This window comes from Anguilla rostrata, chromosome 1 (assembly GCF_018555375.3).
Source record: "Anguilla rostrata isolate EN2019 chromosome 1, ASM1855537v3, whole genome shotgun sequence".
Classification (NCBI taxonomy): domain Eukaryota; kingdom Metazoa; phylum Chordata; class Actinopteri; order Anguilliformes; family Anguillidae; genus Anguilla; species Anguilla rostrata.
Window position 1 is genome coordinate 33,875,452 of NC_057933.1, and position 21,529 is coordinate 33,896,980.

The 21,529-nt window shown below is 38.1% G+C and overlaps 1 protein-coding gene across 9 annotated transcripts in view; it reads right to left on the reverse strand.

Annotated features, from left to right (window-relative positions):
• LOC135254964 (afadin-like) overlaps positions 1-21,529 on the reverse strand; it is a 197,425-nt gene that overhangs the window by 111,016 nt on the left and 64,880 nt on the right. For all 9 annotated transcript variants that reach the window (XM_064335658.1, XM_064335648.1, XM_064335635.1 and 6 more), the window contains one exon: positions 7,633-7,892. In XM_064335658.1, coding sequence (XP_064191728.1) covers positions 7,633-7,892 — 260 coding nt within the window. The remainder of the gene's footprint in view (positions 1-7,632; positions 7,893-21,529) is intronic.

The following is a 21,529-nucleotide window of genomic DNA, read 5'->3' on the forward strand; positions in this document are numbered from 1 at the left end:
CATTAAGAGAATCATACATCGTCATGGCCTGAAAGGCTGTCACGCAAGGAAGAAGCCCCTACCAAGACCGGCATAAAAAAGCCAGAATGTATTTTGTAGGTGATCACCAGGATGAAGACCCAGCCTTTTGGAGGAGTGTCCTCTGGTCAGATGAAACGAAAATTGAACTGTTTGGCCATAATGATCAGCACTATGCATGGAGGAAAACAGGTGAGGCTTTTCATCCGAAGAACACCATCCCAGCTGTGAAGCATGGGGGTGGCAGCATCATGTTGTGGGGGTGTTTTGCTGGAAAAAAGACTGGTGCACTTCAAAAAATAAATGGCATAATGAGGAAGGAGGATTATCTAGAAATACTGAAGCAACACCTCAAGACATCAGCTAGAAAGTTAAAACTTGGTCGCAACTGGTTCTTCCAGCAGGACAATGATCCTAAGCATACCTCCAAAGTTGTAACAAAATGGCTTAAATACAACAAAGTGAAAGTATTGGAGTGGCCATCACAAAGCCCTGACCTCAATCCCATCGAGAATTTGTGGACTGAACTGAAAAAGTGAGTCCGGGCAAGGAGGCCCACAAACCTGACTGAGTTACATCAGTCTGTCAGGAGGAATGGGCAAAAATTCCAGCATAGTATTGTGAGAAGCTTGTGGAAGGCTATCCCAAGCATTTTATTCAAGTTAAGCAATTAAAAGGCAATGCCACTAAATACTAACAAAGTGTATGTAAACTTTTGACCCACTGAAAATCTGATATAGTACATAAAAGCTGAAATAAATCTGTCTCTTAGCTATTATTTTGAAATGACCTCTTATGGAATAAAGTAGTTACCCTAATTGACTTAACACAGGAAATGTATGGTAACATGAAATGTGTTTGAATGTCTTTAGCCCAGGTGTATGTAAACTTTTGGCCTCGACTGTTGGAGACCTATGTGTGAATGGGGAACAACCACTACCTAACCTGGATAATTGAACCGGCAATGTTACGGGTTCCATGTGTGAAAGGGACTTATGACACCTATGTTTTTAAGGAAAAAAATAGCATTACTCAATATAACCGGTAAAAAAAAATTTTTTTCCCCATATGTATGAGAAGAAAATGTAGATCATTATGTGTGTTTATTTTATACAGCTCATTTTAATCAACGGTACCAATAAACCTGGACCTGACTGTATATTGTCAGGTTGCCCATAGACAGACGATTTTTCGCTATTTTCGTATAATAATGTGTGCCTGCATTGTTCCATGTCTGTTTACCTGAAAAATAAACAGCTTGAAACAAAGCACCACTGGTCACAAACACATACATATATGAATTGTAAGGCCAGCTAACCTTATTTTTTCCCAGCCGCACGGCTAGCCTACCCATAGATGGACACCCCCATTCAAAGTAGACTGTCAACCCTACCGATATCGTCGCCAGTGCGGAATTGGCCCGTTTTATGCACTTGGACAGATTGATGTTTATTAAACACTTCGTAATATGCCCATATATGTTTGTATGGACATGAAATTTTGCTAGTTTAAGATAGTTTAATTACCCTAAATATGGGACAAGTACTGTTTTTGCCCACGTCCTTTTGAAATTTTCAATGATAAGGACAGGACATACGACACAAGGGAGCGTGTCCGGGTTTAGCTAAGTGTCCGAATATGGGCAACCTGACGATATATCTCCTGTAGTACTGTGCATCATTTACTGTGTACTGTATAAATGGCACAACTGAAAATGGCACAACTGTAGGAAAAATAAGGTGGAAATATATTTTTATGGCTGCCACAATGCTTTGTAAAGGGTAACTGAATTAAGTTAATTACATGTACAAAAAGAACTGAAATTAATTTGAGATTTTCATATTTACATGATTTACCCCAAAGTGTGACAACTGCAGCAGTCATGGCCTTGATTGCAAAGATCGGTTTGACGTTTTTTTAAATGCAACTCATTCCAGTTTTGTTCCACTGCTTGTTTAATTTTGCTAACTGCTCTGTTTAAAAATGATTTCTTCCACAGTATCAAGATATGCCCACCTTTTAAATGGCTTAAAAGGTGGGTCGATCCAAATCTAGCTGGTGAGGCATGTGGTGCAGTCCATAGGGCTACCGAATCTCAAGCCATATCAAACACTCACGCGCAGGTGGGGTTTGTTACCCCACACCATGGCAATTTCTCAGCTGTAAAACTTCTCTGTGCTTCTTTCTCTGCTTTCTACCAGTCTGAAAACAAAAAACTCTCGCCTTTAACCTCTTAGCGCAAAGCCCCTAGTGGTCGGAAAGCCAGTGTGCCGAGATTACTGAACTCAGACATTCAGTGCTACTGTAACCGAAGTACGAGTTAAAAACATAAACGCGTTGTTTTACTTTCATTAGTAGACGATACACGACAGCTATGCCGAATACGAAGTTTCGCAGTGCCACCATTGTCGCTCTGGTCGTTCATTTAACATGCATCCCCTCCCTGCAGTCTCATCTAGAAAACACCCCCCACCCATGACATAATGGACAATATTGTCTATCTTGGCATTCATAAAAATATTATTTCACCACTAAAAAATCGTATTCCGTCATAGCAACAAGATAAACCTGACAATAGCCCTAAGATATGCCTATACAGCAGTGAAAACGCTGCTCACTGAATAATGAAATAAACGAGAAAAGGTTTTTAAAAATGATATCATGTAATTTTACAGTGAATATCTGGGACTAAATATTGAATAAATATACAACCTTACCATTGGTTTTACGCATAGAGATGTCCCTTTTGAGACTGAGTGGTCATATATTGTCTTGGACAATCCGTTTGGGAAATATACGCGCATGTGTGATGCCTGGGTACCTTCCAAATTAGCTGTGCGTAATACCACACATGTTGTTTATGGCGTCGTTGCCCTTTTTAGTACAGTCTGGCTTGATTGACAATTAATTTATTCAGTAGGTGAGAGTATAAGCTTTCTAACGATGTATAACCTGTCTAATTCTGCTTTTGGAATAGCGTTTTATAGGTCAGCGTAACCGAAAATATAGTTAGCATTGCATTCACTTACGCATTCGCTCTGTGGTAGCTGCACCTAACGAAACGTGGTCAACGATTTTTTTGTAATTTCATGGAAAATACTATTATTATTGAGGACTTATGGACATAGCTAAGCCATATGTTTGCTGATAGACCTAGCTGACATCGTTTTCTGGAGCAATACAGAAGCGAACAGAACAGTATCATTGATACTGTCTCTGTCCCCATCTACTGAACATGAAGATGAGATTTCATCATTGCTATGTAAGTATTACTGCTCAAAATATTTCAGTTATATACGTTATTTTTGAAATTGAGTGTCTTTAAATGGGTTAGTGGTGTTATATAATGTGGATATTTCACACTGTAATGTAAGCGTTGGATGGTAGTGTAATAGTTTTTGTGAAGCATGCAACAGTGATGACGTGAGAGTTGGAACACTGTCAAAACGTGGTGGACGGTTGAAAATTGTTTTCATGTGGTCTACAACCTACCCAGACATTCCCATGTCACCCCCCTGCTCACTGACCTCCACTGGCTGCCTGTTATGGCTCGCATCAAATTTAAGACCTTGGTGCTTGCATACCAGGCAGCTAAGGGGTCAGCACCAGGATACATCCAGAGGATCATCAGACCCTACACACCAGCCAGACCTCTCCGTTCTGCCACCTCTGGACGCTTGGCACCTCCCCCTCTTCGCGTCTGTACTTCCCGCTCCCGTCTGCTGTCTGTCCTGGCCCCTCGCTGGTGGAATGACCTCCCCGTGGCGGTCAGAACAGCAGAGAATCTGACTACCTTCAAACGCAGACTAAACACTCATCTCTTCAGGCTGCACCTCTCCCCACCCCTCCCTAGCCTATAGTTTAGCTCAATGTACCTAGTTAGGCTAATATGATTACGTTAGTTTTTATTTGGCAGGATTGTTTTTGTCTGATTAGGCAAATGTGATTCCAGTGCTAGTTTGTACTTGGTAGGATTGTTGTTTGCTGAACAGGTTACTCTACAGGGTTGGAGTCCTGATCTATGTGGTCACTTCTGGCACTACGATCTTTACTTCACTCTAGTGTGTTTCTTTTGCACCTCTGCACCTTGAACTAATGCACTTGTTGTACGTCGCTCTGGATAAGAGCGTCTGCTAAATGCCTGTAATGTAATGTAATGTCTCATCCCCATACAAGAAAACATACGAGAGTACAGAGTATAGAAATACATACAAGAGTTAATTATTACACATTTAGGTACTGTACCGCATTGTGTGACAATATTTTTGCATTATTTTTAAATATGGTAGCAATGTTTAATCTTAAACCTTCATAAGGGGTTAATTTATATGCTTTATAGTGGAAAAAAAGCATTTTATTTAATTTTGGAGAGATTTTGGATATGTTTCTGGACCCCTAGATGTTTTAGACCACTGTATGGACTGAAAGCTTGTAATTCCGACTTGAAAATTATGCAACAGTGATTTTCTTGAGTCAAAACAGTTGATTTCTAGTGAAATACATGAATATGTTGTGATTCACAGCAATGCATAATTTAGACATTTTGGATAGATTTGGAGACGCTGGGTACACTGCTTAGTTTTTGCTTCATACATCTATAGTAGTTCTACATATCCACCCTTAGATTTTATGAACTTGTGGTCAAGAAGTTTTTGATCCAGCACAAGTATAGTTTAACCTGCTGTATATATGCAATCTCTCAGTATTTCATTGCAAACTAAAAAAGTGCAAATTCATTTTTGATTTTTTGTCAAAACAATTGCATTTGTGGCACTTTATTTCTTCCAAAATTATGAATATAAACTAATCTGCGTTAGTATTGTACATTGTGCAAATGTCTTGCTTCATTTAAACCATTTTTCAAGTCTCTGTGATGTTCACATCTGGAGTTATAAAGCTTTAAATAGGGTACCCCCTAAATGAGCAAGGATTGGCAAGATTTGGCATGTGCGCTAAGGGGTTAAAAAAGAAAGTCAGACTGTGGCTTTACCACAAATTGGAGCATTCTATTTTCAGAAATTTCAGAAAAAATGTTGTTTAGATCACTCATTGACAGGCTCACAAAATCAGTTCAGCAGTTAAAGTCACACGGCTCTGGAGCATTTCTGACGTCCGTCAAACCACCAAGTTCCAAGTAGGTCACTGCGGCAGTACACAACACATTCAACCATTTCATCAAGTGACAGTCTCTCTTAATCACATTATTTTGCTTAAACAGCTTGCATGTCATTAGCAAACCAAGTCTCATTTTGGTTGCAGGCACCTCAACCTCACAAGCAAGCAATTGGAGTTGTAAGAATTAACTTGTTCCCTGCTTCAGCATATATGTCTGAGCAACCAAAAATGTAACACAACTATTTCCAAAGTAGTACCTTGTTGTATCTACTTTGTTGGGGGGAATAGCACAGGGATAATAAAGTAACTTGTGGGTGCAAAACTGCTGAATGCATCTCAAGTGTTGTTCAGTGATTTACGTCACTGCTTGAGTAAATTAGAGAGATTAGAGAGATTCTTGCGATCCTGTCCCTGAAATTCTTCCAAATGTGACCTTTTACAGAGGAACATTTAAATGAAGTGTGGGTTCTGGAAGCTTTCACTACAGCCATCAACATGTGTTTCCCCTTCCAAATAATTGACCTGTTCCCGTGACATTCCAAGAAAACGTAATATCAAAACAACTTTTGTAGGTAAAGTTGAATTCTGGCAGTGGACTGAGAACAGCACTGTGTGCCTATCATCCCGCTGACCGGGTATGATCCCCTCAATCGCTTGGTCTGGGATGTGATAAAGAAAAGAAAAAACCTGATCATAACATAACAGAATGACAATAACAGACCATTCAGCCCAACAATGCTCGCCAACTGACCTTGTGCTCTGATTACCTACAGACTAGATAGTATCTGACACTGTATCAAGCCTAGTCTTGAAAATCCCCAGAGTTTCTGCCTCTACTACATGATCTGGTAGGCTATTCCACACATTGACTACTCTCTGCGTAAAAACATTCTTCCTAATGTCTGTATGGAATGTACCTTTTGATCATTTCCATTTAAGTCCCCTCATTCTACTAACAAAACTGAACCTGACAAATCTCTTGTAGTTCACTTTGTTAATCCCCTTAAAACCACAATCAAATCACCCTTAAGTCTCCTTTTACTAAATGTGAAGAGATTAAGCATCTTAGGTCTTTCCTCATAGCTTTTATCTCTTATACCAGGAATCAATTTAGTTTCTTCTTTGAACCTTTTCCAGAGCCTCTATATCTTTCTGTACAGTAGTATGGTCCCCAGAACTGCACACAATACTACAAATGTGGTACAACAAATGTATTGTGACAAGATAAGTATAACTTCCTTGGACTTTCACTCAATACCTCTGGCTATATACCCCAGCATGAAGTTGCCCTTTTTTTATTGCTATAGCACAGTGCCTATAAATGAAAGGCTTTGATCGACCATTTCAAACATTTCAAAGTCTTTTTCAAACTGAGCACATTACAATTTTGTTCCTCCCTTAAAGTAATCCTGCCTAATGTTTTTATTCCTCACATGCAGAACTTCACATTTGTCTATACTGAATTTCATTTGCCAGGTTTCCACCTACTTCTGGATTTAGTTTAAATCTTCTTGGATTACTTTAGTATATTTCAAACTATTCGGTGGGCCTCCAAGTTTTGTATATTCTGCAAATTTGACTAATGTACTTTCTATGTCCCTATCAAGGTCAATGACATAAATGAGGAACAGCAGTGGTCCCAGCACCAATCTACCCAGCAGCCAGTTCCAAATCCACTCCGAAATACCTCCTGTAATTCCTACTATCCTCACTTTGCTAATAAGACTATTATAGACAAAAAAAGTTCTAGCTAAGCTAATCTAAAGGGAAAAAACACTGTCCAGGCGGTCAAAAAAAGGTGGTTTGAAATGAGCAGGGTAATTTGTGTGGTCATGTTAGATTAGTTTGAATACATAATACTCACCTATCAATAAAGAAGGGTGGAGAAGAACCTTCTACGTCACCGATGTGGGCTGGGCTCCAGGCGAAATGAAACTAAACTTTTCACCTTTTGGGGGCAGTGCATGGCTCTTTTTTTGCAGTGGCAGGGCTTAATTAGATTTTTATTTTTTTAACAATAGGACTAATGTATTAAGTGGAGACAGGATACTGACTTGTAGAACTCAAAAAATGTGATTTAGTGTTTATTACCCCTTTAAATTCACATAACAAAAAAGTCATATTGAAACAGGAACAAAATGAGATATATCCTCATTTCCATTCTCTTTGATTTTTGAGTTTCCATTAACCACCAGATTGAACTTGTCTTGACATAACTAATGCAGCCTCCAAATTTCACATTACTGGAGTACAGAGAACCTGCAACCCAGCAGGACTTGAGATAAATGGTGAAATTGTAGGGGAAACACTGGCTTCAAATGGCTTGCCTTTGCACCGCATACCCTATGGAAAATGAGGCGTGTCTCACCTTTGGGTATGTTTTATGCCTCTTCAGTTCTGTTCTCTTAACCTCATCTTGTGGGCAGAAATCTCAAATACATCCATTTGTCTTTGTCATTTCGACAGCTAAAATAGTTGCATTCCCTCCTCCACACTTACCCAGACTTATGGCCGCTCCTCATCCCAGGTACAAAGTCCCCGGCCATCCTGTCCAGGCTTCGGTCATAGGAAGGATCCACAAACTTAAACACATGAGAATTTGCAAACTGAAGTGAAGCACCACTGCGTAGCACCGTGGTCTCTGAGATGCGATGGCCATCCACCAAGGTCTCGGCTTCAAGGCAGCGTGGTGTCACTGTCACCAGCCCGTCCTCAAGTGTCAAGTCACAGTGGTGTGGCAGAATACCAGGTTCAACAAGCTGATGGAGAAGGACAGACAAACACAGAGACAGGCAGTGAGCACAACATGACAGTGACTACTGTGACGTACTAAATTTGGATTTAAAACAGCCTAAAATTTCTGTCACAAAATCAGCTGACACAAGACAAAATTTTTTTCAAAATTTCCATGAAAAAAACAAGAATATCTCTTCTCAATGATATGCACAAATGACAATATATTATTATTTATGAATACTGTTTAGTACATTGTTAAGAAGCAAGAACGCACGGGTGAATTCAGCAATAGCAAACAAAATTGCGGACAATGGAAGATTGCAGTTGTGAATGACTGAAGGCTACTTTATTGTGAAGAAAAAAACCCTATTCATCTGTCAAACAGATGAAGAACACACTCCAGGATGGAGGCAAGAATATTTGAAAGACTACCGTAAAGAAAAGGGTAAACCAGCAAATCCTCAGAGGGATCACCACAAGATGAAAACCACTGGTATTTTTATGAATAAAAATAATTGTCTCCCTTGTTCCCATTCCATATATGGTGACAATTCCCTCCTGTCCCTCCACAAAGGATTACAGAGAAATAACAAATGTCAGTATATAAATAAATAAATAAAAATAGACTTTCTTTACACTTTAAGAGAGTTTAGTTTTGTTCCCATGAGTTCTGACCCCTTGTCTAGCACCGTGGATCCGCACCGTGGACAACCCCATGTAAACAATATCAAGAAACGTGCAAATCCAATGAATATTTGAGAGTGTAGTGGTGGCTTCCACCATACAGCAAGAACCTTCTTGGCTGCTGTAACTCTGGCCAGCCAAGCCTATTTGATGCAGTGCAAGGTCAAGACCCAAATATTCGTTCAAGAGCATTATAGCAAGGGTACAAATGTTTTTGCGTAAACTATTTTATAAGGTTAAAGAAATCCGAAACCAAAATTGCCTCAGCACATTCCCAGAATGTGCACAAGTTGCTTTGGGGGAAAATGAATTTGAGGGAAGGAGAGCTTCATGGCGTAGCGCTTTCTCTGGGTAAGATAAATTCTATGCAAAAAAGTGTTTTGTCTGATGGTTGGATTTTTCCATGTGACAAGTAAATTCTGCCAAATATTACCTCAAGCAAAGTCAACTTCAACTGAAAGATCTCTACTCCATACAGATTGAACAATAGTCTTGTAAGAAGGTTGCAAAAAATGGGAATATAATGAAGAAACAAAACCCTGTGAAGTTATCCCCCCGCATAGTACTGTATAAAGAGGATGTAGCGGTAGTGCTGTTACCCAAGGTACCCCATAGGCTCACAGCACAGAGTGCAAAAAAAGTTAAAATAAGATGAGATCAGCTGCTGTTTAACGCTTTAGAGTACATAAGTTAATACAAGGACGTTTCCTTTGCTATATAAATTTTGAGACCAGAATGAAGTTTGTTCCAGTGACATTTAGGAGGGGGAAGTGGGATCATGTCTGAGAAAAAATTAATGTGTGGAAGACTGTCCATCTTTACAATAGCAATAAGAGCTTGGACAAAATTGAGAAGGAGTTAGGTCAGCTTTGATAAAGTTAAAAATGTTTTAAAGAGCAGAGCCTTTTTTTATCTGAGAGCACGCCCAAATCATCAAACATCAATAGTAGCGAAGAAACCGATTGGGGGCATCATTAACAAAAAGTAAAATGGTTTTCAGACAAGACAGTCCCTGTCTGCAACCACACCCTGACATTTAATGCCTCACCAAATCAGAGCCACCTTGTCCCACTCTCTCTCAACTATCCCCCCACTCCCTGGTGAAACTACTTAAGAATGCAGACTTGTCTTTAGCTCGTTAAGAAATTAGTTCTTGTTGCTTAACATCAGCCTGTAACATCTGTTGTGGTGTACATTCCAGGGTGGATATCTAGTTTCCATCTGAAGAATCAGAACTTTGCATCTGGGTATGGTGTTGTGTGGCGTTTGGTGTGTGCAGGACCTGACATTTTTGTCTGACGGCTCACCTGGCATTTGGAATATTAGGCAGTCTTTTGGTTTTTGGATGGCAATCTTGGTTTCCTGGGGACTATTTGGGAGAACAGGCTGTGGTCCGGTATTTTCTTTCATGAATTTTTTTTTTGGACTGTAACTTGCCCATGTTTGTAACATTTTCTTTTTTATGGCAGTTGAACATCATCTTTAGAATAGATGTAAATATTGTTGTAGAATATAATATAATATAATATAATATAATAGAATATAACCTTTAAGAAATATACATTTCTTAAAGGTGCAGTGTGTAGAATTTAGTGGCATCTAGCGGAATGGAAATTGAATATAATATTCATAAGTATGTTTTAATTAGTGTATAATCCCCTGAAAATAAGAATCGTTGTGCTTTCATTACCTTAGAATAAGCCCTTTATATCTACATAGGGAGTGAGTGGGTCCTCTTCCACGGAGGCCGCCATGTTTCTATAGTAGCCCAGAACGTACAAACAGCTCGTTTTTTTTTTTGCATTTTTAATTTTGGTGGGTGGCGCGAATGCACCGGTTGGAAGATGAAGAAGAAGAAAGAAGAGACTGAGTGGTCATATATTGTCTTGGACAATTCGTTTGTGAAATATACGCGCATTTGTGATGTCTGGGTACCTTCCAAAAATAGCTGTGCGTAATACCACACGTGTTGTTTACGGCATTGTTGCCCTTTTTAATACAGTCTGGCTTGACTGACAATCCATTCATTCAGTAAGTGAGAGCATAAGCTTTCTAAGTATAACATGTCTAATTTTGCTTTTGGAATAGCGTTTTATTGGTCAGCATAATCAAAAGTTTTGTTATCATCGCATTCACTTACGCATTCACTCTGTGGTAGCAGTAAAAGACGCTGCACCTAACAAAACATTGTCAACGATTTTTCATAATTTCTTGGAAAATATTATTATTATTATTACTTCTGGGCATAGCTAAGCCATACGTTTGCTGATAGACCTAGCTGACATTGTTTTCTGGTGTAAGACAGAAGCGGATAGAAATATATCATTGATTTACTGTCTCTGTCTCCATCTATTGAAAACAGATAAGATTTCATCATTGCTATGCAAGTATTACTGCTCAAATATTTCGGTTATATACGTCATTTTTGAAATTGAGTGTCTTTAAATAGGTTAGTGGTATTTTATAATGAGAATATGTCACACTGTAATGTAAGCATTAGTAGTGTAATAGTTTTTGTGACGCATCATGTCTTTCTATGATTTACCATGCAAAGCAGCTAACGTTAGCTAACGTTAGCACTAAAACAGTACCACAATGTGGAACAATTAACATTCATAATCGCTATCTTACTTGTAAGCTATGACCTATAGTTTTACAGACTAAATAACTAAATACAGGTTATAAATCTATCAAGGAACCTCATCACTTGACACTTGGCTGCTCAATACTGTTGTAGACGATGACATCATTTTTGGAACTTACAGGTCACCGTAGCTTCTCCTACGTCATTGGAAAGGGAGGGGTGAGGGGAGGTGGGGGGGGGGGTATTCATTTGGTTGCAATCTCACCACTAGATGCCACGAAATCCTACACACTGCACCTTTAAATTTAATCTGGTTGTGAGTAGTACGTTTGATAAAGGTCAATCCAACAGATTGCTCGGCCTCTCAATGAATTTGGTAATTTAAAGTTACAATCTCGAAGATTTCTGTTTCGTTCTCTTTGGCGGTACCAATGGCGAAAAGCAGTAATTGCAGGTGAATTTTGGACCTCACTTCCCAGAGATCCAACCGGATCCAACCAGTGTCACCTGTGTGACGTCAGTCAGTTGGCACCTGGGCCACGCCAACTATAACACTGACTATTTACTGAATAAAAAATGGTTGTTATAAAAGTAACGTTATGTACACACTCAATCATTGTCTAACATTAGGCTAACTTAAGCTGCCTTTACACTGATTAGATTAGATTCAACTTTATTGTCATTGCACAGAGTACACGTACTGAGACAACAAAATGCAGTTAGCATCTAACCAGAAGTGCAAAAGAAGCAGTAAAGTGCAGTAAGGTGTATGTACATAAGTGAATAAATATGAATACAATACAATGTGATATAAACAGTATAGACAGTTATAAACAATATAGACAGTGGATCGGTATAAATATATTATTAGCAAGGTGCGGCAGTGCAAGGTTCAGTCATTGGAGTAAGTTGAGTGGGGGGGGGCTGGGGGGGTCCAGGTGGGGGTATCCGAGCTGGTACACTGCCGAGCCAGGTTAAAATGCTGTAGCAGACCTGGGGTAGAATTAGTGATGATCAATTTCCACAGACGTTCTTTACCCACCTTTTGCCCGGTATGAACATCTTTACACTGCAGAGAAGAATTTGCGGGATTCGCTGCGGCTCGTACAATTATGTATCTCGTGCACAATAAACAGTCTTTCTCGTGAATGATTGTTGTGTGATATTTTTGAAACAACTGCCTTGCGAAATGTTACCGCTGGTGTTTCTGGTTTTGCTAGCAAACTGTTCGAGAATAAAGCGGAGCTGGGTGTTAAATTAGCAATTTGGTTTTCATGAACATTTTGTTGATTGATGTTCATGTCCATGTCCGTGGGGAGTACTTATCAAAAGCCTTTGCAGCTTGTGTGTAGTCTATGCTGTATCTTTGCTGTGTGCTTCAGTGCTCACGTACAATTGGTCTTTTAATGACTAACACATTGCATTGTTTTGATACAGCATGCTAGCCTGCTGGGATTGACAGCCAGGCAAAAGTGCTTCATTTATGTCACAAATGACTGAAAGTACTGGAATATGCAACTAGGAGAGACTGGGGCTGCTTGGCACATGGGTTGGTTGGCCTGCAGCTATTTTCTGGTCCTTTGAAGGTCACAGACTCAAAAAATGTAAAATATTTGTTTTCTTGAACTGCAGTCAGGTATCATGTTAAAACATATTAAAAATTACAAACTTTTTGTGAGGCAAACATTTCAATTTTGCAGTATCAAATGTAAAAAAATAAAAATAAAAAAAAGTCCTCACTCAAAACAAATCATAGAACTGTGTTAGAAGTGTTGGAAATGTATTACTTCTAGTGAGAAGATATGGGAATCAGCTACATTTAATATAAGATTTGAAAGTCTGAGATCAGTGATGTTAGCTGGGTAAAATCATATTATCCCAGATGTGGGTCCCAATGTGAGTGGGGTGGGTTGGCATACTGATTTTGAAGTTGTGCCAACCAACCCTGGTATAAGTGTGTAGTTAACCTCTTAAGGCACAAGCCAAATTTTGCCAATCCTTGCCCATTTAGGGGGTACCCTATTTAAAGCTTTAAAACTCCAGACGTGAACACCACAGAGACTTGAAAAATGGCTTAAATGAAGCAAGACATTTGTACAATTTACAATACTAACACAGATTAGTTTATATTCATAATTTTGGAAGAAATAAAGTGCCACAAATGCAATTGTTTTGACAAAAAATCCAAAATAAATTTGCACTTTTTAAGTTCGCAATGAAATACTGAGAGATTGCATATATACAGCAGGTTAAACTATACATGTGCTGGATCAAAAACCTCTTGACCACAAGTTCATAAAATCTAAGGGTGGATATGTAGAACTACTATAGATGTATGAAGCAAAAACTAAGCAGTGTACCCAGTGTCTCCAAATCTATCCAAAATGTCTAAATTATGCATTGCTGTGAATCACAACATATTCATGTATTTCACTAGAAATCAACTGTTTTGACTCAAGAAAATCACTGTTGCATCATTTTCAAGTCGGAATTACAAGCTTTTAGTCAGTACAGTGGTCTAAAATATATAGGGGTCCAGAAACATATCCAAAATCTCTCCAAAATTAAATAAAATGCTTTTTGCCCATTATAAAGCATATAAATGAGCCCCTTATGAAGTTTTAAGATGGAGCATTGCTATCAGGTTAAAAAATAATGAAAAAATATTGTCACACAATGCGGTACAGTACCTAAATGTGCAATTAACTCTTGTATGTATTTCTATACTTTGTACTCTCGTATGTTTTCTTGTATGGGGATGGGACGACGACATGAAAACAATTTTCAACTGTCCACCACGTTTTGGCAATGCTCCAACTCTCACGTCATCACTGTTGCATGCTTCACAAAAACTATTACCTACTAACTAACGCTTACATTACAGTGTGAAATATCCACATTATATAATACCACTAACCTATTTAAAGACACTCAATTTCAAAAATAACGTATATAACCGGAGTATTTTGAGCAGTAATACTTGCATAGCAATGATGAAATCTTATCTGTTTTCAGTAGATGAAGACAGAGACAGGAAATCAATTATATAGTTCTATCCGCTCCTGTCTTAGACCAGAAAACGATGTCAGCTAGGTCTATCAGCAAACATATGGCTTAGCTATGCTCAGAAGTCCTCAATAATAATAGTATTTTCCAAGAAATTTAGAAAAATCGTTGACAAGGTCTTGTTAGCAGCGTCTTTGTTTTACTGCTACCACGTGAATGCGTAATTGAATGCGATGATAAGGAAATTTCCGGTTACGCTGACCTATAAAACGCTATTCCAAAAGCAAAATTAGACATATTATACATAGTTAGAAAGCTTATACTCTCACCTACTGAATAAATAAATTGTCAATCAAGCCAGACTGTGCTAAAAAGGGCGACGACGCGGTAAACAACAGGTGTGGTATTACGCACAGCTATTTTGGAAGGTACCCAGGCATCACACATGCGCGTATATTTCCCAAACAGATTGTCCAAGACAATAGGGTGGGGGGTGTTTTCTAGATGAGACTGCAGGGAGGGGGTGCGTGTTAAATGAACAACCAGAGCGACAATGGTGGCACTGCGAAACTCCGTATTCGGCATAGTTGTCGTGTATCGTCTACTAATGAAACTAAAACAATGCGTTTCTGTTTTTAACTCATACTTTGGTTGCAGTAGCACCGAATGTCTGAGTTTAGTAATCTCGGCACGCCGCAAAGCCGGCCACTAGGGGCTTTGCGCTAAGAGGTTAAGAAATATCAAGAATTATAACAGAATTCTTGCCCTTTTCATAAATCAAAGTTCCAGGCCTTTTCCAGACTTCTTCCAGACTGTTCCCCCCTCTTTTTGTCATTTTCTAAGACACGTGTTTCTGTTGTTTTGACCTTTTGTGTTTAATTATCCATTTCAATGAATAAAAGCATGAGTGAATGAATTAATTCAATGAAATATTATTACAAATTGTTTGCATTGTCATTTATTTTTGTTACAAATCATTTAATTTGGAAAGAAATAGGCCAATATGTTCTTTCACAAAATATAAGTTTACATTTAATTAAATCTTTTTACACAATTTTAAACCATTAGCCTGTTGAGTGAATATAATAAATAATTATAAATAATATTAACAGAGCCAATTAATTGCAATGTCTACCTTTGATAAGACAGTTTTCTATATGAGCCCCCTGTTGTTTTGGACATCAATATCAGGCCGAACACCAGATTAATAGCACCCAAATGGGAACAAGGCCATTAGCTGTATTAGGAACAGCATTGATAATTATGCTCCATGCTATCCTCCCTAACGTAAAGCTAGCATTAGCTAGCTAGCTAGTTTATACTGTTAGTTGGCCTTATCTACAGTAGTTACCTATGGATAACTGTTACATAATGAGTGTTGTACCTTACTGGACCTGTGTTTTGCAGTTGTTCCAAAAGCATCTGCAGAACAAATGTAATGTAATGTAACAAAACGTTGCACAATAAATAGAAGTATTTAAGGGAAACAAAAAAATTTGTCCTTGCATACATTGGTTTCCACCTATTTCTCATTTCATTCAACAAAATACAGAAGAATACAACTTGTTTTGCAAACTGTTCGTCAAATTCAATGGTTGAAATGTGACACTGGGCAGTCTGAAGTCCTGTCCAACACAATATGTACAGAGAAACCTAAAAAGCCAATAATTTAATAATTTGGTTTCCCCTTATTTTTCATTTCATTAAAAAATAATATAGAATTAATATAAGTTGTTTTGCATCAGGTGTAACAGATTCAATGGGGAAATGTGACACTGGCCAGTCCGAAGTCCAAGTACATGCAATACACTCTATAAAATGCCTGGTTAAATTTGTAACCCAAGTGCTGGGTTACATGTGTTGTGTAATTTTTTTTAGGAGGGGTAGGGGTGGGGAGTTCTTTTTGGAAATTTTGGTCAATCTGATGAAACCTAGTGCTTGAGTTTTAACCCATTGTTTGGGCAGGGGTATTCTCCAATCACATCTGAACTAACATCAGGGTAGGCATATAATCAGATATATCGCCGGGCATCTGGGTCAATAACAGCCAATCAGAACGCTCTTAAAAATCCATCCAAGATGGTCCCCGAATGCGTAATGAGTAAATTTACATTGAACTGAAGCTTCAAGTTCAAAAATGGTCTTTGAGCAAAGTGAACCACAGTTTCTAACTAAAAATGATACGCTTTTAAGCTGCAATTGTTCAAGCTGCTACAAATATATCGATATAATCAAGATAACATTAGCTGGCACAAAAGCTGGCTAGCTAATGAGTAACGTTATGAGTGCTACTGCTTACTATGATCAAAAACTGTACCTTGACAATGAATGGTTGCTAAACAAGGCAAACATTTCTTTAACAAGCGAATACCTTTGTGATCAGCACACTGGGAAACTTCCACAAGGAGGACGTGCAAGCATGAGACCTCCACCACAGCAACAGAACTTACATAACCCAAACTACCTAGGAAACAAGTTCTCTTGGGCAAACAACCCAACATTGAGGTTAATGGCCAATGAAGGTAGGTTTCTTGAACATACAAAGCTAAAGCAGAGATACATCAATTCTTTACCATCATTTTAATATAAGCGATGTTAGTATGCAAGGTTTTGTATAATGCTTTGGTGAGAGGATATTGTGTGGTAGCTAAACTTATGCTAATGCTGGCTACGTTAGCCTTGGTCATTGCAACTTGTGTTAGTGCTGGAGCAAATAATTATTGCATTCAGGAGAAAATATGACATGTTCGAGACAACCATAACGTTAGATGTCTGTACTCGCAAGTTAGATGACACGTGTAGCCGTTTACTAATACCATCGCACCGTTTCAGGCTGGAAAATAACCCATTAAACCAGAGAAATTGCCGAGTTGTCTTAGAATCTTTATTGCTGCAGAATGCAGCAGCAAGGCTAAAAGCATCGGCATAGCAACAAATGCAGCAACAAAACTTCAAGCACGTTACAACGGGTACAACAGCTGTTTTAGAATGTCATTGCATCATTTTTGCAGCCCGGATCAAAATCGGCGTGACAGTACCAAATGAGACATTTGTTTAGTGTTACACTTTAGGTGTTACCCCAAGTGACCCTGTAAGAAACGGTTGTGGATTATGGCTATCCTTGTGTGAATTTGTACAGTCTGATGAGGGTGTACTGTTTGGCAGTTTCGGTTTGCTATATATGTAAAACAGTGGCTGTGACAAAGGGTGCGGTGGCGTAAGTGTAAACGGATCAGAAACGCAGGTGAAATACGGCCAGTGTATGTACTCACGGATTTGACGGCCATATAACAAGCCTTGATTGACAAAAGAATCAGCAAGCCCGTAGAATTAGAGCTCCCTTGGTCGCAACTTGTGTACCCTTCTGTCCTGCTCCGTTGTCTGTTATTTCGTGGAGATGCACTTTTAGTGTTTGTAAGGTTTATAAGGAATTTTGTTAGGCTTATCTGCAGGTGGGAATCCTCATTGCTGTTTTGCTAAGCTAGAACCGGAAAACATGATGTTGTTAGTGGGATTGGCGGCAGGAAGAAGAAGAATGCAAAATCCCCTTAGTTTGGGGCTTTATTGTGTGGACATGTGAAGTTGTTTATGAATTCTGTCTGTTGAAATGGGGTGAGAATGTACAGAATTTAATGTTTTTAAGGGCTGAGTGTCTGTGGCCGTTGTGGTTATTTCTACAGCCTGACCGATGCCAGATTTTTGTGTCCGATGCCGATCCCGATTTTGGAGAGTCCTAGCCCACCGATTACCGATGTTTTGACCGATATTTTGTCAAAAAGTGCAACATTTTCAAATAAATTTGAAAAACTTATATTTTATTAAAGTTTCTATATTTAAGAACATTTAACTTATAAGCAAACAAATAAAAATAAAAATAAACACACAAAGAACTTTTTAGATAAAAAAATGTAAAAGATTATATTAAATTAGGCTAAATATATATATTAACACCATCTTTAAGTGTGTGAAATCAAAATAACTCCACACCTTGCTTTTACTCCTTTCTTTTCCAGCCATCTATAAAAAATTATTTTAAAAAAATCACTTTTCCAGTTTTGCGTATTTTTATGAATATTATAATTATTGTTGTTGTCGTTATTAATTTGTTATTATTATTTCATAGTATCTATTCTCAGTAAATTAATTATATTTTCTTATTTCATTCCTACTCCATGATCTCAAAGAGTAAGACTTTATCTAGCGAGCTTCCCTGTCTATAAGAATTCGGTGGTGAAAATAACTACAATGCATTCTGACCCGTGACTAGATGACACACTCGCTCGCAATAACGCGTTGGCTATTGACACAGCATCATATAGTAACTAATATCATTATCTCAGATAAAAAAACAAATGTGTGATGCATTCAATCACTATTTTATTTTGGCTGGTTATTTATTTGAGAATACAGCGATGTCCTCTGGAAATGTTGATCCTACGCTGCTTATGTGCTCACTGCCACTTCATAAAGGCTTGCTAGCCAAGTAGCTTGCTAAAGTGAACCAAATATGTTAGCTAGCTCACTCGCTTGATAATGAGGATTGATAAACATAGTGGTATAAACGCATTTAATTAAAAACTTTCACTAAATATACATACCTTTATTGCGGCAATCGAATCTGTGCAGACAAGTCTAGCAGTGGAGAATACTGGATGAAGAACGAGTGACAAACATCTTATTACAGAAGTAGCGCATCAGCTGCTGCAGTTCACACTTGTATTAGAGCTCCCTCTACTGGATAATTCTAGTAAATAGCAATTACAACGTTCAAACAGACAAGTACAGATAAATAATAATGTTTTTTTTGTTTATTATACTTATTTATCCCGATGTCATCAAAAAAGTCAAATAATGGCCGATATATCGGCCAAACCGATATATCGGTCGGGCTCTAGTTATTTCTGTGGGGAACCCTGAAAAGTGCCAAACTCTCGGTGCTGTATAGGTATGGGGCATGCCCCCGCCAAGGCGTAACTTGGCAGGATGGCATACCTGCCATCCCAATATATATATATATATATATATATATATATATACAGTTGAGGCCAAAAGTTTATATACACCAAGTTGAATGTCTCTTTACACAGTCTGGAAGACTCCAGAAATTGATGTAATGACTTGTTAGAAGCTTCTGATTGGCCAATTGTCATAATTAGGAGTTCATTGGGAAATAATTGCCACCTGTTGCTGTATTTAAGGGCCTACCTTTAGAGTCACTGCCCTTTTGCCCTTGATACCATGGGAAAATCCAAGCAACTCAGCCAAGACCTCAGAAAAAAAATTGTGGACCTCCACAAGTTCGATTCCTCCTTATGAGCAATTTCCAAACAACTGAAGGTACCACAAGCATCTGTACAAATACTTGTATGCAAATATAAAAATCTTGGGACCACACAGACACTGCATTGCTCAGGAATGAGGCACAAATTAACTCCCAGGGCACATTTATATGCTTTATAATGGACAAAAAGCATTTTATTCAGATCAGATTTTGGATGTTTCTGGATATTTTAGACCACTGTACTGACGAACCCTGTAATTCCCTCTTGAAAATGATACAAAAGTGAGTTTCTTGAGTAAAAACAAGTTTATTTGTAGTGAAATACATGATTATGTTATGATTTACAGCAATTTAAAATTCACACATTTTGGATAGATTTGGAGACACTGGGTACACTGCTTACTTTTTGCTTCAGAGATCTTTAGTAGTTCTGCGTATCCACCCTTAGATTTTACGCACTTGTGATAAAGGAGTTTTTAATCCTATAGTTTAACCTGTTTTATATATGAGATCTCTTGGTATTTCATTGCAAACTGAAAAGGAGCAAATTCATTTTTGCCTCGACAATGCAATTGTAGCACTATTTCTCCAAAATTATGATTATAAACTAATCTTAGTTTATAGTATTAGTTAGTTAGTGTTGTAAATCGTGCAAATGCCCTGCTTCATTTAAGCCATTTTTCAAGTCTCTGTGATGCTCACGTCTGGAGTTATAAAGCTTTAAATAAGATACACCCTAAATGGGCAAAGATTGGTCAGACTTGCATGTGCGCAAAGGGGTTAAAAACAGCAAACAGTTTACACGTGTGAATGTAAATATACCCAAGTATAAGATGTAGTATAACATGTAGTAATCGTGCGACGGGTCGCTAACCACTTAGCCTTTAGCAATTTGTTTTTTTAAAATAATACAGTATACAATACAGTACAGTATACTGCATTATAAGTTAGCTAAACCATTTTGGAAACCGGGTTTTTCAGAACTAGCACATTCTTCATTTTAAAAGTTCTCAAAAACATACTCATTTTCTTCTCAATCATTTATTGGAATGTTTACTTGTTTCACTCCAGCCTTATTTTGTATGATATGTTATCATATCATATAGGATATAAATCATTTCATAACTTAAAAACCAATAGACCAATAGTAAAACAAATAAAAGTGAGGATCTCATTAGAACCTAATTTTTTTTCTACATCAGCTGTTTGAGAGCTGCTCGATAGTACAGTGAAGCACAGTGTTTCCCACAGGTTGAGAATTTATTTTTGGCACTCTGTATGTGGCTGGGGGGGTGAGGGGGTTGATTGTACTGTTTATTAAATTGTAATTATTAAGAGGTTATTCCATTTTGCTGCGCAGACAGATCTAGTGTTCGGCCACTTTATTTACATTTTGTGTTACGGAAATTGCTAACGTTCAGCTTGGAAACAGATCAATTGATGTCATTGCATCAAGTTATGCAAAATACATTAAATACACATAAAATAGGCTATGGTAGCTCTAGTCATTGAAAGTGATGGCCACAATGTTGAAAGAAATGCTGATGTTAATTGCTTGCTCTTCAGTTTTGACTGTGAGCATGTAAGCAACCCATGCACAGGGAGCAGGTGAAAGCTGGAGCGCAGAAGATTTCTTGTAATTTTGACTGGCCCAGACACATATAGGATGCCTTTACGTACAGTATGTCTTTAATGCATAAAATACAAATCACACCAATTATTCTGAGGGTAAAACAGGACACACCAAATTGTGAATTTCCTTCTTTTTTGAGAGTTCAATTAAAAAATGTATCACTCCAATGCAATTGACAAATTCAATAGTGAAAAAGAATCATAAGTAGGTCAACATGGTCATATTTTCTATTATGCAACGGCTTGGTTAAATACTTGATTCTGAGTGGTCCAAAGGTGGGCATTATTTCTCAGTAAAGGGACACCTCGGCCTTTTAACAGTTCTAAAATCAATACGCTGCAAAATCCAGCATTCTAAAGAAGTTAAAGCAACATTATTCTTTCGATTTTGAATTGTTGTTACGTCCCCGCCATTTTTAAATGTCCAATTTCGCAATAGATAGCAACGTCGATTGATGGTTCTAGTTACTGGC